The sequence below is a fragment of the Anomaloglossus baeobatrachus genome, chromosome 9, assembly GCF_048569485.1.
Source record: "Anomaloglossus baeobatrachus isolate aAnoBae1 chromosome 9, aAnoBae1.hap1, whole genome shotgun sequence".
NCBI lineage: Eukaryota > Metazoa > Chordata > Amphibia > Anura > Aromobatidae > Anomaloglossus > Anomaloglossus baeobatrachus.
The window spans coordinates 203,427,478-203,446,892 of NC_134361.1; the positions used below are offsets into that span (position 1 = coordinate 203,427,478).

Genomic DNA, 19,415 nt, shown 5'->3' on the forward strand with positions numbered 1-19,415 from the left:
GACCCCGGCTTATTCGCTGACTACTGTTCTGCTCCCCATCTATATCTGACTTTACGTCCCGGCTACCGACCTTAGGCTTCCACGTGACTTCAGCTCCTCTTCCTCCTTTGCACTGACGTGACCTCCCAGCTCTGACTCTCGGCATGTACGACCATTCTGCTACCTCCCCGTCTAGATACTGGTGACATCTAGTGGGCAGTCGCCGCATTACACCAGGAGCTCTACATCTCTCCTGTTTTCCTGTTTACCATCGACTGGTGGTAGCATTACTCAGAGGTACTGAAAAAGACTCTTCTGTCTGACAAGCAGCTGACAGACACCACGTCAACAGTGCCTCTCCTACTGATTTGAAGGAGGAGGTACTCTCCTTTCTGACAAGCAACTGACCAATGCCACATCAGCAGTGCCTCGCCTACCAATAAGAAGGTGGTGCTTAAAAAGACTCTCCTTGTTGATTGCATTTACCATATAATTTTTTTTTTCAAAACCCATTTCCTTTTTGGATAGGTTTATACACCAGATATAAATGTTTCCATGAGTGTGATTAATTAGTAGAAAGAAAAAGAAATTCCCTTGTAATTTTGTATCAATCAAAAGCCGACAGAGGCCACATCAGCAGTGCCTCGCTCTCCGATATGAAGGAGGAGCTGAAAAAGACTCCTTGTTGATTGCATTTGCTATATATACATTATATAATATGTATATATATATATGTGTGTATGTATATATATATATATATATACAGTGCCTACAAGTAGTATTCAACCCCCTGCAGATTTAGCAGGTTTACACATTCGGAATTAACTTGGCATTGTGACATTTGGACTGTAGATCAGCCTGGAAGTGTGAAATGCAGCAAAAAAGAATGTTATTTCTTTTTTTATTTTTTTTTTAAATTGTGAAAAGTTTATTCAGAGGGTCATTTATTATTCAACCCCTCAAACCACAAGAATTCTGTTTGGTTCCCCTAAAGTATTAAGAAGTATTTCAGGCACAAAGAACAATGAGCTTCACATGTTTGGATTAATTATCTCTTTTTCCAGCCTTTTCTGACTAATTAAGACCCTCCCCAAACTTGTGAACAGCACTCATACTTGGTCAACATGGGAAAGACAAAGGAGCATTCCAAGGCCATCAGAGACAAGATCGTGGAGGGTCATAAGGCTGGCAAGGGGTACAAAACCCTTTCCAAGGAGTTGGGCCTACCTGTCTCCACTGTTGGGAGCATCATCCGGAAGTGGAAGGCTTATGGAACTACTGTTAGCCTTCCACGGCCTGGACAGCCTTTGAAAGTTTCCACCCGTGCCGAGGCCAGGCTTGTCCGAAGAGTCAAGGCTAACCCAAGGACAACAAGGAAGGAGCTCCGGGAAGATCTCATGGCAGTGGGGACATTGGTTTCAGTCAATACCATAAGTAACGTACTCCACCGAAATGGTCTCCGTTCCAGACGAGCCCGTAAGGTACCTTTACTTTCAAACCGTCATGTCAAGGCTCGTCTACAGTTTGCTCATGATCACTTGGAGGACTCTGAGACAGACTGGTTCAAGGTTCTCTGGTCTGATGAGACCAAGATCGAGATCTTTGGTGCCAACCACACACGTGACGTTTGGAGACTGGATGGCACTGCATACGACCCCAAGAATACCATCCCTACAGTCAAGCATGGTGGTGGCAGCATCATGCTGTGGGGCTGTTTCTCAGCCAAGGGGCCTGGCCATCTGGTCCGCATCCATGGGAAGATGGATAGCACGGCCTACCTGGAGATTTTGGCCAAGAACCTCCGCTCCTCCATCAAGGATCTTAAGATGGGTCGTTATTTCATCTTCCAACAAGACAACGACCCAAAGCACACAGCCAAAAAAACCAAGGCCTGGTTCAAGAGGGAAAAAATCAAGGTGTTGCAGTGGCCTAGTCAGTCTCCTGACCTTAACCCAATTGAAAACTTGTGCAAGGAGCTCAAGATTAAAGTCCACATGAGACACCCAAAGAACCTAGATAACTTGGAGAAGATCTGCATGGAGGAGTGGGCCAAGATAACTCCAGAGACCTGTGCCGGCCTGATCAGGTCTTATAAAAGACGATTATTAGCTGTAATTGCAAACAAGGGTTATTCCACAAAATATTAAACCTAGGGGTTGAATAATAATTGACCCACACTTTTATGTTGAAAATTTATTAAAATTTAACTGAGCAACATAACTTGTTGGTTTGTAAGATTTATGCATCTGTTAATAAATCCTGCTCTTGTTTGAAGTTTGCAGGCTCTAACTTATTTGCATCTTATCAAACCTGCTAAATCTGCAGGGGGTTGAATACTACTTGTAGGCACTTTATATATATATATCTATAATTTTTTATTTTTTTTTGTTTTTCAAAAAACCCGTTACTTTTGGATAGGTTTGTTCCCATGATATAAATGTTTCCATGACTTTGATTAATTAGTAGAAAGAAAAACAAATTCCCTTGTGATTTAGTATGATTCATAAGCTGACAGAGGCCACATCAGCAGTGCCTCGCCCTCCGATATGAAGGAGGAGGAGCTGAAAAAGACTCTCCTTGTTGATTGTGTTTACCATATAATTTTTTTTACAAAACCTGTTACCTCTTTGGATAGGTTTGTTCCCCTGATATAAATGTTTCCATGACTTCGATTAATTAGTAGAAAGAAAAACAAATTCCCTTGTGATTTTGTATCAATCAAAAGACATTAATACAAGTGATGGCATTATAACCATGTCAATAAATATGTCCATAAACAAATACATAAATTCCCATCAGCCTCCCCTTTCCCTCCCACCAAACACACATTGCATACCCTCCATTACCACCCCCGTACCCATCCTTCGCCCCTCTCCCTTTATGCACTTAGCTTGAATAAAAAAAGAGACATCCCAGAAATTCTCACGCACCCCGTTGTCCCACCCATCGCCCACCCGCCAAGTCCTTTCGTCAATGACATCTCTATAAAAGGGACATTTCTTTGTTTTTAAAAAAGAAAGCTATGGTCTTTCAATTCGATGTTGGGTTTTTTGTATTTTCACTCTTAGCATGGTCCATCAGAACAATTCCTTCATCATCGGCATGCCGAGTTGGCCTCTTGGATCCACCCCGATCTCCCAATCACTGAGGTTAATGTGAGGTTGGGAGTGCAATGGTTTCCCATTTTTTTTACATCACACAGTAAGGCTCCCTGGGTAACAAGGCTTTCGTCCTCCAGCAGGGGATGTGGAGCTGCAGACAGCTTTTCAGGTCTTTATTGAGTAGGAAACACATTATAGGGTTTACCCCAGCCTGAGTGAAAGTCATCCACACCGCGGTGGACAAGTAGCGATGAGGGATGCTACAGGTTTTGACGAACACCCTCCAGTAACAGGCCACAATATAGGGTGACCAAAGCACCAAAAAGCTCAGGGTTATTCCATAAAACATCCGACCCAACCTCTTCTCACTTTTAAACTCATCCATCCCCAGTAGACGCCTGTTGGCAGTGTGGGTGTTTTGACGTATACCCAGTAAAGTCGGTGGCATTGGCCCCCTTCCAAATCCAGCAATCCAGTTGGCGGCCGCCTGCCCTGTAGCTCCTGGCCCATGGAATGTCCAGTTTTGGCTGATGGCTGGCACCATCTGCACAGGCTTCATTTTGCGATGGCGGTACTCAAAGAGGAGTAGTTTGGCATAGACAATATGAGTGGCAACGATGAGCACCGCCAACATGAGCATAAATCCAAGGGTGTCATTGGCTTTGAAGTATCGATGCTCAAATATGCACTGGTCCTCTTCACGGATGAATTTGTAAGTGCCCACGTCAAAGACTGGTGGAAAGGCCATAGCGACTGAGAGTGTCCAGACCATGCAGATTACTGCAATGCACGTCCAAAGCGTCATTCTCTTGGAATAGAACCGGTGATGGGCAATGGCCATGTAGCGAGTAACACTGATGCAGAAAAGCATGAATGAGGCATGAAAGCAAAAAAGAACGGCCATGAACGCCACAACCTTGCAGCTTAATAGGCTGTAGGCCCAGGCTGAACCGTTGCGGATGGAAAGTAGGACAAATGGAAAACAGGCGGATGATCTGACGGCATCAGCAAGGCAGAGATCCAACAAGAAGTAGTAAGGAGCCTTGTGCAAGGAGCGGTCTTTTAGAACTAGCAGTGAAACCAGTAGGTTGCCTGCCAGACTGGCACATATAATGAAACCCAGTAACACCAGTTTGAGATGGGTAGAGATTGCTGTTGACTGGGTAAGAGAGCCAGACAGCTCCTCAGACTCACTGCCATTAGCCATGTTGGAGGCCGGCTCCAACTAGCCTTTGGTCAGCGCCTCCTTCTCCTTCTGTGCTGCTCCATTTCCAATAAGAATGATTTTTTGGGGGGCCAGGCTTGATAGGTATTTAAGTGGCAGGGTGGGAAACAGAAATGGCAGGGAGGAGGTGCGAGAAGGATTGTATGGGAAGACCGAAACGTGGATATGACTGTACAACGTATGACAGAATGATGGAGGAACAAAATTAGGAACGGGGGGGGCAAGAGAGGAGAAAACAATGGTTATTAAGATATCACAACATTCAAAAACAAAGAAAAACATTGGTTAAATACATTGGTTAGAAAAAATGAAGCAACGAGTCAAAAGTGTGCTGTGTAAGTTACACCAAGACCTACATAATTTGGGATGGTGGACCACCCTCCTCCGCAATGCAATATCTGTCTTATTTTATATTAGGGTGCACACCCTCTAATTTTTCTTTAGGGATGCCCTAGTCAGAGTGACTGTGTGCAAAGCACTACTTTCCCGGAAGTCTCGGGAGGATTTGGTGGCACCCAATAGATTTTCACACTCTTTTAGGGGTCTTCCTTTTCTTCCCGGAGCCTTCCGAATAATCCAGAAAGGTTTGCAATAAGAGTTTGCAAATTTGGATAATGTAGATTGATGCAGAGAGTAGGTTTGAGCTACCATTATTTTCTCCATATTTTATAATCGGGAAATACTTAAAGGGTTCATCCTCAACTTTCATTGATGGCCTGTCCGAGAATGGACTAATCCGGAGGAAGAAAGGCCCTCTTGGACTAGCCCAGCCTCATGTGCTTAGGTGACGATGAAGATTATAAGTACATTCTGTAGTATAGGTCATCAATGTCTTATACGGTGAGGTGCAACATCCGACACCCCCACCGATCAGCTGTTTCGGGAGTGGCCACCAGACGGAACTTCTCAGTTGCAGAACAGTGGTCACAGCTGGATACTGTATATCCGCTCCCTATTAATTCAAATAGGGGGCAAATATTTAGTACCAAACAGTGGCCACGATACAGTTGGAGAACCAGTACTGTGCAGCTCCGCAACACTCCAGAAACAGCTCATCGGCAGAGGAGCCGGGAGTCGCACCCCCACCGATCAGGCATTGATGACCTATCCTGTGGAATGTACTTAGAATCTACAGCATCCCCTAAGCAATTACGGCTGGACTAGTCCAACAGGGCGTTTCTTTCTCCGAATTAGTCCACTCTCGGATCTTCTAAGCACGTCTCCTTGGACATGATTGATAGTTGTCTTAATGATGCTACCATGCTGTGAATTGTATTAAAGGGGTTGTCCACTACTTCGGATAGGTCATCAATGTCTGATTGGCTGGGGTCCGACATGCTGCACCCCCACCGATCAGCTTTCCTCGGCCCCGGTGGTGGCAGGCGACTGGAAATGCTCAGTTCCAGAGCTGCTCCGTCTTCTGCTTCACACCCCATTCTAATCAATAGGAGGTGGATGTATTGCCGCCGCTATCAGAAGATGGAGCAGCTTCGGAACTGAGCATTTCCAGCCATCTGATGCCGCCGCTGGGAATGGGACCAGCTGATCGGCAGGGGTGCGCCATGTCGGAGCCCGGCCAATCAGACATTGAAGATCTATCCTAAGGGGTACTTTGCACGCTGCGACATCGCAAGCTGATGCTGCGATGTCGAGCGCGATAGTCCCCGCCCCCGTCGCAGCAGCGATATCTTGTGATTGCTGGCGTAGCGAACATTATCGCTACGCCAGCTTCACATGTACACACCTGTCCTGCGACGTCGCTCTGGCCGGCAACCCGCCTCCTTCCTAAGGGGCGGCGGGTCGTGCGGCGTCACAGCGACGTCACACGGCAGGCGGCCAATAGCAGCGGAGGGGCGGAGATGAGCAGGATGTAAACATCCTGCCCACCTACGTCCTTCCGCATTGCAGCCGGGACGCAGGTAGGAGATGTTCCTCGCTCCTGCGGCTTCATACACAGCGATGTGCTGCCGCAGGAACGAGGAACTACATCGTACCTGTCGCTGCACCGGCATTATGGAAATGTCGGACACTACACCGATGATACGATAACGACGCTTTTGCGCTCGTTAATCGTATCAAAAAGGATTTGCACACTACGATATCGACTGCGACGCCGGATGTGCGTCACTTTCGATTTGACCCCACCGACATCGCACCTGCGATGTCGTAGTGTGCAAAGCACGCCTAAGGATAGGCCATCAATGTCACAGTAATGGACAATCCCTTTAAGGATGTCAACTACTCCCTTGGATGGCGGTTTAAAGACTAACTAAACAATGGGGAGATTTTTTTTATGTGTTTAAAACCCTTTAATTTTGCCAGCAGCCTATGGCTTTCAGTCACAGAGGTGTGGCTAGCGCGACCTCAGTCACTGCTCAGTACATAGTGAGTGGCAGCTGTAACCGCACCCAGCACTGATTAACAGCTGACTTTGTAGTGTACAAATGATGAGCCGGCTGTTAGCGGTGACTAAAGCCGTGCTGGCCACACCTCTATGACTGAAAGCCGGAGGCTGCCTGGAGAAATAAACTTAATTTCCTCCCTGTAGCCGCCATTCAATTCGGCGGTCAGCCAGCTTTTTATTGCTATTGACCGGCAGATTAACCCCATATCTGCAGGTTAATAGTGTTTTTTTTACATGAGTGGTTCCCTTTAATAGCCGTTTTTGTGAATCACATTTTTTCACCAGCAAATCCGCAGCAGAAAATCACTGTGATTTCACAAAGTGGGAACTTAGCCTTAAGAATTTGAGCTACGACTACTCTGTGATTTCATTGAAACAATTTACGTGAAGGAAATGTGTGACGGATTTGTATCAGGCTGACCGGCTGGGTGAATAAAAGGAGCGGCTCCCCGGATATCCTCAACACTTTATTTTCAGCTCCCGGTAATCTGCTTTTCTTTAAATCCTTTCACCTTCGCTACAGCAATAAGATCACAGCACAATTACAGATATCTACGTCTTACCAGGCTGCTCGTCATGGAAGTTGAAATGCATTCATTTGATGGGTGCAATATTCGTAGACAATTTCAGCAGCATGCAGCGTTCCCAAATACAGGACAGGAGTGCGGACACCAACATGCAGGGGTGCAAAAGGGTTTAGTCTGTCTCCAAACTATGTGCCAAAATGTGCATTCCCATGGGTGCAAGGCATGACGATTGTGAGCAGTGACGTAACTAGAGTCTTATGGGCCCCGGGGCAAATCTTGAGTCTGCCCCCCCCCCCATGCATGGTGATCAGATATATATAGGCCATTGCAGCTTTCTAAATCCAATATAGACATATGAGTTGCCCCCCTCCCCCTCTCCCCCTTCATTGTGTAGTAATGACCCCCTATCCTGTACTAATGTCCCCCATCCTGGGCCACTTCCTGGTAAATATGTCCCCCATCCTGGTGTATAACCCCCATCATAGCTATATCCTGGTATATATGGCCCCAGCCTTGTATATATTTCCCCATCATAGCCCAATCCTGGTATATAGGTCCACATCCTGGCCCCATCATGGTATATAAGTCTCCATCCTGGTACACCCCACCTACTGTCTCCTCCCCAAAATCCTTTAGAATGTAAGCCCGCAAGGGCAGGGTCCTCTTCCCTCTGTACTAGTCTGTCTACTGTAACTTGTATATGTATTCTGTATGTAACCCCCTTCTCATGTACATCACCATGGAATCAATGGTGCTCTATAAATAAATAATAATAATAATAAGTATATATGTTCCCCATCCTGGTATATATGTCTCCATAATAGCCCCATCCTGGTTTATATGTCCCCATCATAGCCACTTACTGGTATATATGTTCCCATCATAGCTCCATCCGGGTATATATGTCCCCATCATAGCCACATCCTGGTGCATGACCCCATCATAGCAATATACTTGTATATATGTCCGCATCCTTGTATATGTGTCCCCATCATGACCCAATCCTGGTATATATGTCCACATCCTGGCCCCATCATGGTATATATGTCTCCATTCTGGTATATATGTCCCTATCATGGCCCCATCCTGGTATATATGTCCCCATCATAGCCCCATCCTGGTATCTATGTCTTTATCATAGCCCCATCCTGGTTTATATGTCCCCATTATAGTATATATGTACACATCGTGGCCCCATCATAGTATATATGTCTCCATCCTGGTATTTATATCCCCATCAGAGCCCCATCCTGGTAAATATGTCCCGATCATAGCCCCAATCTTGTATAAATGTTCCCATCATAGATATGTCCCCATCATAGCCCCATCCTGGTATATATTCCCTCATCATAGCCCCATCCTGGTATATATATGTGTCCATCATAGCCCCATCCTGGTTTATATGTCCCCATCATAGTATATATGTCTCCATCCTGGTATTTATGTCCCCATCACAGCCTTATTCTGGTATAAATGTCCCCATCATAGCCACATCCTGGTGTATGACCCCAACATCCCATATTCTGGGATATATGACCCCATACTAGTATATATGTCCCCTCATGGTCCCAGCCTTAACTGGTGGCCGGCACATCGCAGTGCAGGGAACCCGACAAGTCTCTGTGCCACGTTGTATTTCAGCCATCAGACACATATTCAGCTAAAACAGGAATTGGGGCGGCGGGCCCCCTGCACCAACGGGCCTGGTCGCGATCGAAATCCCTGAGATCGCGAACGTTATGCCCCTGATTTTGAGCCTGTGTTTCCATCAATCTCCATTCTATAGGAATTCCCTGGATCATTTTTTCAGTAGGAATAGAGAATTTTTCAGCATTATTCATACTTTAAAAGAATAAAAATTGAGGTAATGGAAACCTGATGGCTCATTGATAAGTAAATGAAATACATGAGGCTTCAATGGGATCTGGTTGAAAATGGATCTGTCAGAGCTGTCATGGCGCCAGTGAACAGAATCCATTATGCTAATGTGAAGGTGACATTGACTTCACCTGAGTAATTTATTAGTATTACTCCAATTACAGATTGTGAAATGTGAGGTTATGCTGTGCTGGGACGTCACAATACATTATCTGCAATAAATCCGCCAGGTGTGCAGGTAAAATCTCCTATCATATGTAGCAAATACCTGCTTTTCTCCAAATGTAACAGTGCTTAGAAAATTTGCATTGTGTCCGGTCTTAATTTTTAGTGGAGGGTACGATTCGAAATCCGCCCCCTTCATTGTCTGAGATCAGCCCACATCAGCCCTTGGCATTCTCCGTCAGTCCCATAGACAATGCATGGAGAGGAGGTGGATTGTGCTTCATTGCTGGGGGGGGGGGGGGTCCTAATCAGTAATTTCTCCCATGCCCTATCCTTTGGATGGGGTTAACTCTCAATTCCAGAGCTACCCATTTAGGAAAGATGGCCCTAATTTGAGAAATCCGTGCTAGCTCCTGGGTCTTGACTTTTTGATGTCTATGAAAAAGGCTGCTGACTTATTATAGTAGCTAAGCCAGGACTCTTCTCTGTCATGGCAGATGCTAAAATACAAAAGGAGGCTGACTTAGCTACTAGTCATCCACTGTTACGACTGCGTCATGCGCTGATGTGATCTCAGGGATAAGCTAGGATAAGAAGCTCATAGCACATTGTGGATCGCAGATCCACTTTAGGGCTTGCTTGCCATTTACCCTGAGTCGGAGCATATTTAATTCCATCCGATACTGAAGGAGTTAAAGTTCATTTCTATCCTGTGGTGATCTAGCAGGTAGTTGTAACCTTCTGCTATAAACATCTGTTCCTTACTCCTCCCTATGCCGGCTATAGCTCATACCTATGCTGTCAATTTGGAAGGAGCTAGTTTCTGGAGAGAGCTGAGTTGTTGCTTCAGTTGCAACTGAGAAGTTCCCTTCTGCTAAAAATATTTGCTCCTCACTCTTCCCTATGCCGGCTATAGCTCATACCTATGCTGAACTTGTCAAAGGAGCCCATCGTTGCATAGCTGTGGTATCTTTACTATTGCAGCTATGAAGTTTCCTACAAGAATTTTTTTGTTGTGTCCTTACCCACCCGTTTGTCTTACCTTAAAGTTGAGGTGATGAAAACCTGATGGCTCATTATAAGTAAATGAAATACGTGAGGATTCAATATGATCTGGTAGAAAAGGGATCGGCCAGAGCTCCTCACTCTTCCCTATGGCAGCTATAGCTCATACCTATGCTGAACATGTCAAAGGAGCCTGTCGCTGTATAGCTCTGGTGTCTTTACTATTGCAGCTGCGAAGTTTCCTACAGAGGAATCCAAAGATTTTTTTTTTGCTGTGTCCTTACCCACCTGTTTCTCTTACCTTAAAATTGAGGTGATGGAAACCTTATTGCTCATTATAAGTACATGAAATACATGATGTTTCAATAGGATCTGGTAGAAAAAGGATCTATCAGAGCTCCTCACTCTTCCCCATGCTGGCTATAGCTCATTTCCATGTTGACCATATTGAAGGAGCTCATCGCTGCATAGCAGTGGTGGTGTTACTATTGCAGCTGTGAAGTTTCCTATGGAGGAATCCAAGGAGTGTTTTCTGTTGTGACCTTCCCCACCTATTTGTCTTACTTTAAAATTGAAGTGATGGAAACCTGATAGCTCATTATAAATAAATATAATACATGAGGCTTTAATTGGATCTGGTTGAAAAAGGATCTGTCAGAGCTCCTCACTCCTCCCCATATTGACTATAGCTCATTCCCATGCTGACCATATTGAAGGAGCTCATCTCTGCATAGCAATGGTGTTGTTACTATTGCAGCTGTGAAGTTTCCTACAGAGGAATCCAAGGAGTGTTTTTGTTATGTTCTTCCCCACCCTTACATTCCTCGTGTTGTCTCATTGTAGTGGCGAGACTAGCATCTTGTGAGTTCAGGGTCAGCGAGGGCCTAAGCACGTGATTGGTGTACGGGGGGAAGGACCCATGTAGAGTCGTTACACAGTGCAGGGATCAGCCGCAGGTGACTATTAGGAGCTGACCCTACTTCCCTCCCCCTAGCAGAAGGACTTACCATTGTATTGTGTAGCCTTAGGGGTACTTTGCACGCTGCGACATCGCAAGCCGATGCTGCGATGCCGAGCGCGATACTCCCCGCCCCGTCGCAGCTGCGATATCCTTGTGATAGCTGCCGTAGCGAACATTATCGCTACGGCAGCTTCACATGGACTCACCTGTCCTGGGACGTCGCTCTGGCCGGCGACCCGCCTCCTTATTAAGGGGGCGGGTCGTACGGCGTCACTGCGATGTCACACGGCAGGCGGCCAATAGGAGCGGAGGGGCGGAGATGAGCGGGATGTAAACATCCCGCCCACCTTCTCCCTTCCGCATATCCTACGGGAGCCACGGTGACGCCAGTAGGAGATGTTCCTCGCTCCTGCGGCTTCACACACAGCGATGTGTGCTGCTGCTGGAGCGAGGAACAACATCGGACCATCGCGTCAGCGTAATTATGGATTACGCCGACGCTGCACCGATGATACGATTACGACGCTTTTGCGCTCGTTAATCGTATCATCTAGGCTTTACACACTACGATGTCGCCTGCGATGCCGGATGTGCGTCACTTTCAATTTGACCCCACCGACATCGCACCTGCGATGTCGTAGTGTGCAAAGTACCCCTTAGTGTTGCGTCTCTCTTCGGCGCTCCCCCCCACCTTGGCGTAACACTACCAGGTGTTCCCACTGGGTGGCGCTGTGCACTGGGAAACCTCTCATACCTGGCGTGACACCTGTAGTCATAGTGTGACATGCAGATCCCTTCAGACCCAACTCTCATGTGGATCGAAGAAAGTCTCTCCGGTGTCAAAACAAAGACAAAAGTGGAGGAGCCATGATTGGTGCTGGTGTCTTGAGATCGAGGCAACTTTCTTCATTTAAGTATATTAGTAAGATTTTCACTATATACATATTAAAGCAACTTATTTTCAGCTTGACGCTCCGTTAATGGAGTATGTACAATCTTAGAAAGATTGACCACCAAGAAGGAGCATGTTCTGGTTAACTCCAGGAGGACCAAAAGTAGCCATGAAATAATACATAGAAAGAACAGCACCAAAACTATATATACCTCTCAGTCGTTCCATGTCTTGTTCTATGTTACTGCTCATTTTCTCCTGCATTTGGTTTTTGAGAATTATCACATTCTGTATTGTGTATCTGACAATGCTGGTGTAGAAAATAATCGCTTGACCTTTCCTTCTGTACATGTCACATGTATAAGGACAGGCTCAGGATTAGCAATCTCATTTACCATGTGAGACCGTGTACATTTAAATGTGCTTTTTCCCTTTTGGCATTTAAGGGTTAATCCCCTCCCTTGTGCAGTAGCAGACTTGCTCAGCTCCCGTCAGTTCAGCACTTCTGGGCTGCATTTTATCCCTCTGCTTTCTGGAGAGGTTGCTGGTTATTCTATTCAGTTAGGAGCTAGCCAGGGAGCAGAGAGGATGTGTTCTTACTGCTTCTTCTGTCTGCTGTGTTGTTTTTAGTGATTGTTGTAAGTTGTTTATTCTACCTCCTTTTCTTTGTACCCTTACCTGTTCACCTTTTGGTTATTGTACTCATCTCTATTTTGTATACCCCTTTCACATGTAAAGCACCATGGAATAAATGGCGCTATAATAAATAATAATTCCCTGGTGCAGATTTTAGGTGTCTTGAGTTTTTGTTTACCCCTGTCTGTTGTTCTGTATTGTTGGGGTTTTTAGGGTCTCCATCCCGGTCAGTTCCGTGGGTGGTGGGACATAGTCTTCAGGGCCAGGACAAGAGAGAGGACCAAGTTGGAGGATCGAACCTGACTACCTTTAAGTCTACCGTTGGGATAAGGGAGAGCACAGGGACTCCAGTCTTAGGGTCAGTTGAGGAGCCCCTGTACCATTCTTGTCTCCCTGTCACAGTACAAGTCTTTTGAAGGTATTATTTTTGGAATAGTTTTTAGGTTTTAAAGTAGGTTGGGTGCAATTCCCATTCCTCGGCTATTTCTTTTCTGCTCTTGGATATATTTTCTTGTGTAGAATTCTAAATTTGCAATTATGTCGTCAATATACCCATATACATGTATATGAATATTTGATGGGATCTTATCTAAAAAAAATTCCATCTACACATCCAAGATTAATAGTTCATGTATGACCCGTGATTTGTAGACCAGCCACAGGTTTCCTGCCCTTAACTCCACATCTACATATATGCCTACAAGACTGTTGAATATGGGTCAGAATACCCACGGCTGGTCTGGGAGGGCCACATATGGAAGCTTGGACATGTGAAACCAACTTTACAGTCTTTACATGGTTATCCCCCCCGTTCAAAAATTTTGGAAAAATAGATTCCAGTCTCTCCAAGAAGGTAAATGCTACCGAAAAGAGGTTGTCTCATTATTACAACCCCACTCTATATGCCCTATTAGGACTTAATAAATGGGGGACTCCCATTTAAAGTCTCCTCTATGAGCCGATCTTTAAGGGACACTCCAGTTCTGGCAGCTGTTGCAAAACATAGATGGCCATTCATTCATCTGGATGACCGCCATGTAATACTCCATTTTTCCTGCAGTGGCTACTATAGGGGAAAAGCATAGCTGTCTGCAAAGTGCCCGGAACAGGATCCACAGAGATCAGCTGATCACAGCCACATTTAAAGAAGACCTGTCACCAGGTCAAAAGTGACCCGTTTTTGCTGTTAATTTATTCCCTGTTCTCCTAAATATTCTGGTTTTTGGATTTTGTTTTTTAAGATATGGTTCCATAGATATGGGTCTTTTTATTTAGTAATATATAGTAATAAGTTCTAATTGTTACCAAGGGGGCATGGCTTACAAGGGAATTTTGCAGAGCAACCTAAAGACACGCCCAAGAGGATCCTCAGAGCTCCGCCCCATTGATAAAGAGCACACAAATTAGCACTAAAAAATTCTCATATCTCTGAAAGCATATGATAGACTTCGAAAAAACTCAGACTATTAAGGGGAGTAGTGGGAATAAATTGAGGCCAAAAATTAGCCAATTTTGAATTGGATAGGTTTCCTTAAGGTACCATGCGGTTACTGGGATAAATAAAAAGATATACAAAAGGGAAAAAAGCCGTAAAATAATAAAACGGCATTACTCACAAGTTTAATCTTCTGGTTTTCCACATCTTTGTAAAATTAGCTACACTGATGATGTCCTGAATACAAACCTGACCACTGCAGCCGATCACTGGCCTTAGAACTGTGACTGCCGAGGACAACAATTGGCTGTGGCAGTCACGTGGGTCAATGTCTCGTCATGTAGCACCGGAGCGGTGGCACTGAATTGACAACAAATTGCCAAGTAATGTTCCTTTTATTGTTTTATGGCACTTTACCTACTTTTAGGATCTATCACATGGGTTGATTCATAACCAATGCCAAACCATCGCTCAGCCGATATCACGGATGTGTTACAGCCTGTCATGGAGGTGTCATGGCTGGCTGACAATCCAGTGGCAGCGATTGTTAGAAAATCCCAAAGATTGGCAAGACATGTTATTTTACAGTTCTCTGTTTCTGCAACTGCGGACTCTATGACCTGGGAAACTGTCAGTTTTTCCCCTTTGTTGCCAGCCTCTGACTTCCTTTATAAACCTCACCCTCAGGTGGTTTGGATGTGGTTTATAGTTTTTCCTGGCTGTGGTCTGCAGTAGTTGTCTCCTCCTGTTGTTCCATAAACCTCTGTGGTAGCTGCTTCTAAAATAAGTGGTTTTCACTTTTGCTATGTACCTAGGGGTCAGGTGGTAGCATTTGTGTTTCCCCTGTATTGTTTCCTTTTGTCTCCCTTAGCGTTAGTGGTGTTGACAAGTGCTCATACACTCCATTCTTACTTAGGGCCCAGATCAGGGTTTGCCTAGGGTGAGGTATCCAGCTCGGCAACAGGAGTGGAGCCTGTATAGGGTTGGTTAGGGCAGTGAGGGTGAGCGGTAGGTTGTTCTCAGGGGTCACCACTTCCCTTTTTCCCTAGCAATAGGGCATTCCTTTCCCCTTCCCTTTGTATTGTACTGTACGGCCGGTATAGCTTCTATCCCCGACCGTGACAGCCGACAGCTATTTAAAGTGTTGATACAGTCTGATGACTATTGGATCTTTCGGAAAAATTATTATTTATCAATAGGCTAAATGATCCAATCCAAAGGATGTGATCATCATTAGTGATGGGTGAAAAGTAACTTAACGTTTGAAGAATTTGTAACGAATCCCACGTTACTATTCCGGTATTCATCACGAATAACGTACCTAATGCAAGCCAATGGGGAAACCGAGCATTTTTAGGGGGCCAATTTCTACATCCAAAGTAAGTGGAATTGAGCATTTTGATGAGCCCATTTTTTTTATTTGCACAGTGGCCCTTTTCCACCTGGGTCCCCCAGTGGTGCGATTTATGTGTTTGAATAAACCAACTGGACTTTTAAATGGTTTGTGTTCCCATTGCTACGTCGCGGAGCAAAGTGGGTACCCCACCACGTTAAGTGAGTGAAATATCACAATAGTAATTAGGAGAAAAATCCCAATATGAATAATATTTATTTTTGAGACTATTGGAACAATTTTTCCCTTTGATACCCTAGTAAAATATTCATGTCGCAATGGCCAAATCAGAGAAACTTGCTTAAAATTATCAAGACGCACATCCGATGGCGGCCAAAATCGGAGTGACTAAGCCCAGGTTTACGGAGCCAATGAAAGCCTAAGTGGCTTTGCTTTCCTCATTATGTAATTATTTCTCCCGCTGGCTGTAAGTGGATTAAAAGAGCGTGCTATTGTCTCCTCCGAAATCCATGTGCATTGCTTTTATGTATACTGTATGCCTGCTGCATGTGATTTCTTCCCGAATAAATAGGTATTCACCTGCAATGATTGCTGTGGCGAGAATTACACATTTGGAAACGCGGCTTACTGGAGAGATACAATTGTACCAAGATGGGGAAACCACAGCTATGGCCTTTTCTTCTCTATTGTGTGGTCTCCTGCTTATTAAATTACACCTCAGCTCAGTATCTTGGGGCCTATATAATGACAGTAAGGCCGACCATACACATTAGGTACCTGTCAGTCAAACTCACGTTCGGCTGTTCCCGATCCCTCAAAGCACGGGCACCTATTATGCGGAATCGGATGTAAGACACCTCTAGGATTGTCTCATCTTGTTCAATGGGTAAAATTGCAAAGTATTTGTAAAATCAAGCAACTCTACAATTTTTCCCTCCCCGTACTCAAAAATGGCGGGATTTGTTACTGTATAGTTTACGGATTGGTGCTTAGGTCCATTAGGCAAGGAGCGCAGCACTTACAAGCTCTTAGATTTAGAGCCTGTACGCACTGCTCTGAAGCTAAATTCAGTCCCCCTGAGCTCATCCGTAGCTGTAGAGACAGAGCTGAATTGTCACGGGAGTGATAAGTAACTGAAACAGGGGCACCTACACTGGCCCTCAGACTAGGGACCCTGTGCTATCCCTTATCCCAAAGGTATGCTCAATGGTAGTAAGGTCTGGACCACCAGCGTGACCCTAACTCCTGTTCAAACCCTAGTTTAACACCCTTTCTCCCCCATGCCTGGGAGGGCTGGGACCGAAGTAACAAACCCCACAAATAACGCAGACAGGGGAGAACCAAAACACATACACACTGCAATCATGAATTCAGTCCCCCCTGAACTCATCCGTAGCTGTACAGACAGAACTGTATTGTCATGGGAGTGATAGGTAACTGAAGCAAGGGCACCTAGACTGGCCTTCAGACTAGGGACCCTGTGCTATCCCTTATTCCAAAGGTATGCTTAATGGTAGTGAGGTCTGGACCACCAGTGTGACCCTAACTCCTGTTGAAACCCTGGTTTAACACCCTTTCTCCCCCATGCCTGGAGAGGGCTGGGACCGAAATAACAAACCCCACAAATAACGCAGACAGGGGAGAACCAAAACACATACACACTGCAATCATACACAGGGGAGTGACTAATAAGAAAAAATAAGATACAGGGACAAAATAAACTGACAACAGGGATATTTCCACACTACACAAGATCATACAACTGATCGCCGGAAAGTGGATCACACACAAAAGACTGGAATCGCTGGAGCAAGGCTGGAGCTATAGTCAGCGATGAGGAACCGGATCCAGCACCTTATAAAGGGTGGAGGCAGCTGTGAGTGGTCATTAGCATCCTGAGCTCCCAGCAGCAGTTTACAAGCCAAAAGGGATTAACTCCTACTGGACTGATGAGCAGTGACCAAGAAACAGCCGACGTCCGGGTCTGGCTGAGCAACTAAGAGACATCAGGTTGCCTGTCACACTCTGCAGTGAACAGAGTCTGACACGGCCATGATAGCTAGCAGATGCAGAGCAGAACACCGCATGACATGTATTGGAGAACGAGGTGCAAAATACAGCCGACTCGAACTGTCAATCTTCAGGATTCCTGTAACACAAGAGGCAAAACGGAAGGTGGAGGAACGCAAGGTCTGTAACATCCACCAGCTCCGTGATGTCGTCATGGAGGATGGAAGAGGATCCAGCGGCTCCTGTGAAGCTCTAGTGACCTCCATGCCCAAGAGAGTTAAGGCCATGTTGGAAAATAATGGTGGCCACACCAAATATTGAACCTTTGGACACAATTTGTCAATTTTCACTTAGGGGTGTACTCACTTTTGTTGCCAGTGGTTTAGACTTTAATGGCTGTGTTGAGTTATTTAGAGGACACCAAATTTACACTGTTATACAAGCTGCACACCGACACTGTACATTGTATCACAGGGTCATGAAAAGATCTAATAAAAGATTTACTAAATGTGAGGGGTGGACTCACTTATGTGATATACTGTAGATACCATAGAGGATGTCTCCTGCTCAAGCCTTTCTTATTAGTCTGAGTAGGAAATATAACGCTGGTGGGGTGGACCTACTGTACCACGGGCCGGACCTATGGGTATTCACTGGAATCTCTGATGGTGAGGATAGGCTTTTTTCACCAGTGGTCACCAGGTACCACTCCAGGGCAGTCCCCGAGTCTTCAGCAGCTGACCAGAGGGGTCAGAAACACGGGTGTGAGATACAGGTAGACGAAGGCACAAGAAGTAGTCAGATTTTCCGAGGTCAAGATAGGCAGCACAGGGTCAAGATACGTAGCCAAGGTCTGGAGCAGAGAGGTCAGGATGAACGAGTAGGCAAGCCGGGCCAGAAAACAGGAGAGACAATACCAGAAAGCACCTTACAGGACACATATTAGACACTCATCCATTCGTCTGAATGGGAGCCATGTCAGGCTTTAAAGGGAACCTGACAACACCATTCACCTGTAGATATAAGGTTAATCAGCAGGTGAATACAATGCTGTGCTGCAGAATTATTGAATGTGCGGCTACAGGGAGAAAATGAAGTTATCTCCTCCCAGGAGCCCCCAGCTTTCAGTCTTAGGTGCTCAGAGCAATTACAGTCATCGCTCACTATACAGCGAGCAGTGGCTGTAAGCACGCCCCACCCCTTTGATTGACAACTCGCTCTGCACAGATGCACTGCAGGCCTGGCTATCAATCAAAGTGCCGAGCGTACTTACAGTGATGACATGGACTCTGTCAGTGCCTAGCATGAGTTAAGTTTCTTAAAATTCAGCCAGACACGATGATAGTTTGTTTATAAATGGGGGATAAGCCCCTCATTGTTTCTACAAGACTCTTAGGGGTGCTTCACACACAGCGAGCTCGCTGCCGAGATCGCTGCTGAGTCACGCTTTTTGTGACGCAGCAGTGACCTCATTAGCGATCTCGCTGTGTGTGACACTGAGCAGCGATCTGGCCCCTGCTGCGAGATCGCTGCTCGTTACACACAGCCCTGGTCCGTTTTCTTCAAAGCCGCTCTCCTGCTGTGACACACAGATCGCTGTGTGTGACAGCAAGAGAGCGACAAATGAAGCGAGCAGGGAGCAGGAGCCGGCGTCTGACAGCTGAGGTAAGCTGTATCCAAGATAAACATCGGGTAACCAAGGTGGTTACCCGATATTTACCTTAGTTACCAGCCTCTGCAGCTCTCACGCTGCCAGTGCCGGCTCCGGCTCTCTGCACATGTAGCTGCTGTACACATCGGGTTAATTAACCCGATGTGTACAGCAGCTAGGAGAGCAAGGAGC

The 19,415-nt window shown here is 45.7% G+C and overlaps 1 protein-coding gene across 1 annotated transcript in view; it reads right to left on the reverse strand.

Moving 5' to 3' along the window:
• Window positions 1-2,570: 2,570 nt before the first annotated feature.
• GPR173 (G protein-coupled receptor 173) overlaps window positions 2,571-19,415 on the reverse strand; it is a 37,338-nt gene continuing 20,493 nt past the window's right edge. The window contains exon 2 of the mRNA XM_075322884.1: window positions 2,571-4,474. Within this exon, the coding sequence (XP_075178999.1) occupies window positions 3,169-4,287 (1,119 nt within the window). The 5' untranslated portion in view covers window positions 4,288-4,474 and the 3' untranslated portion in view covers window positions 2,571-3,168. The remainder of the gene's footprint in view (window positions 4,475-19,415) is intronic.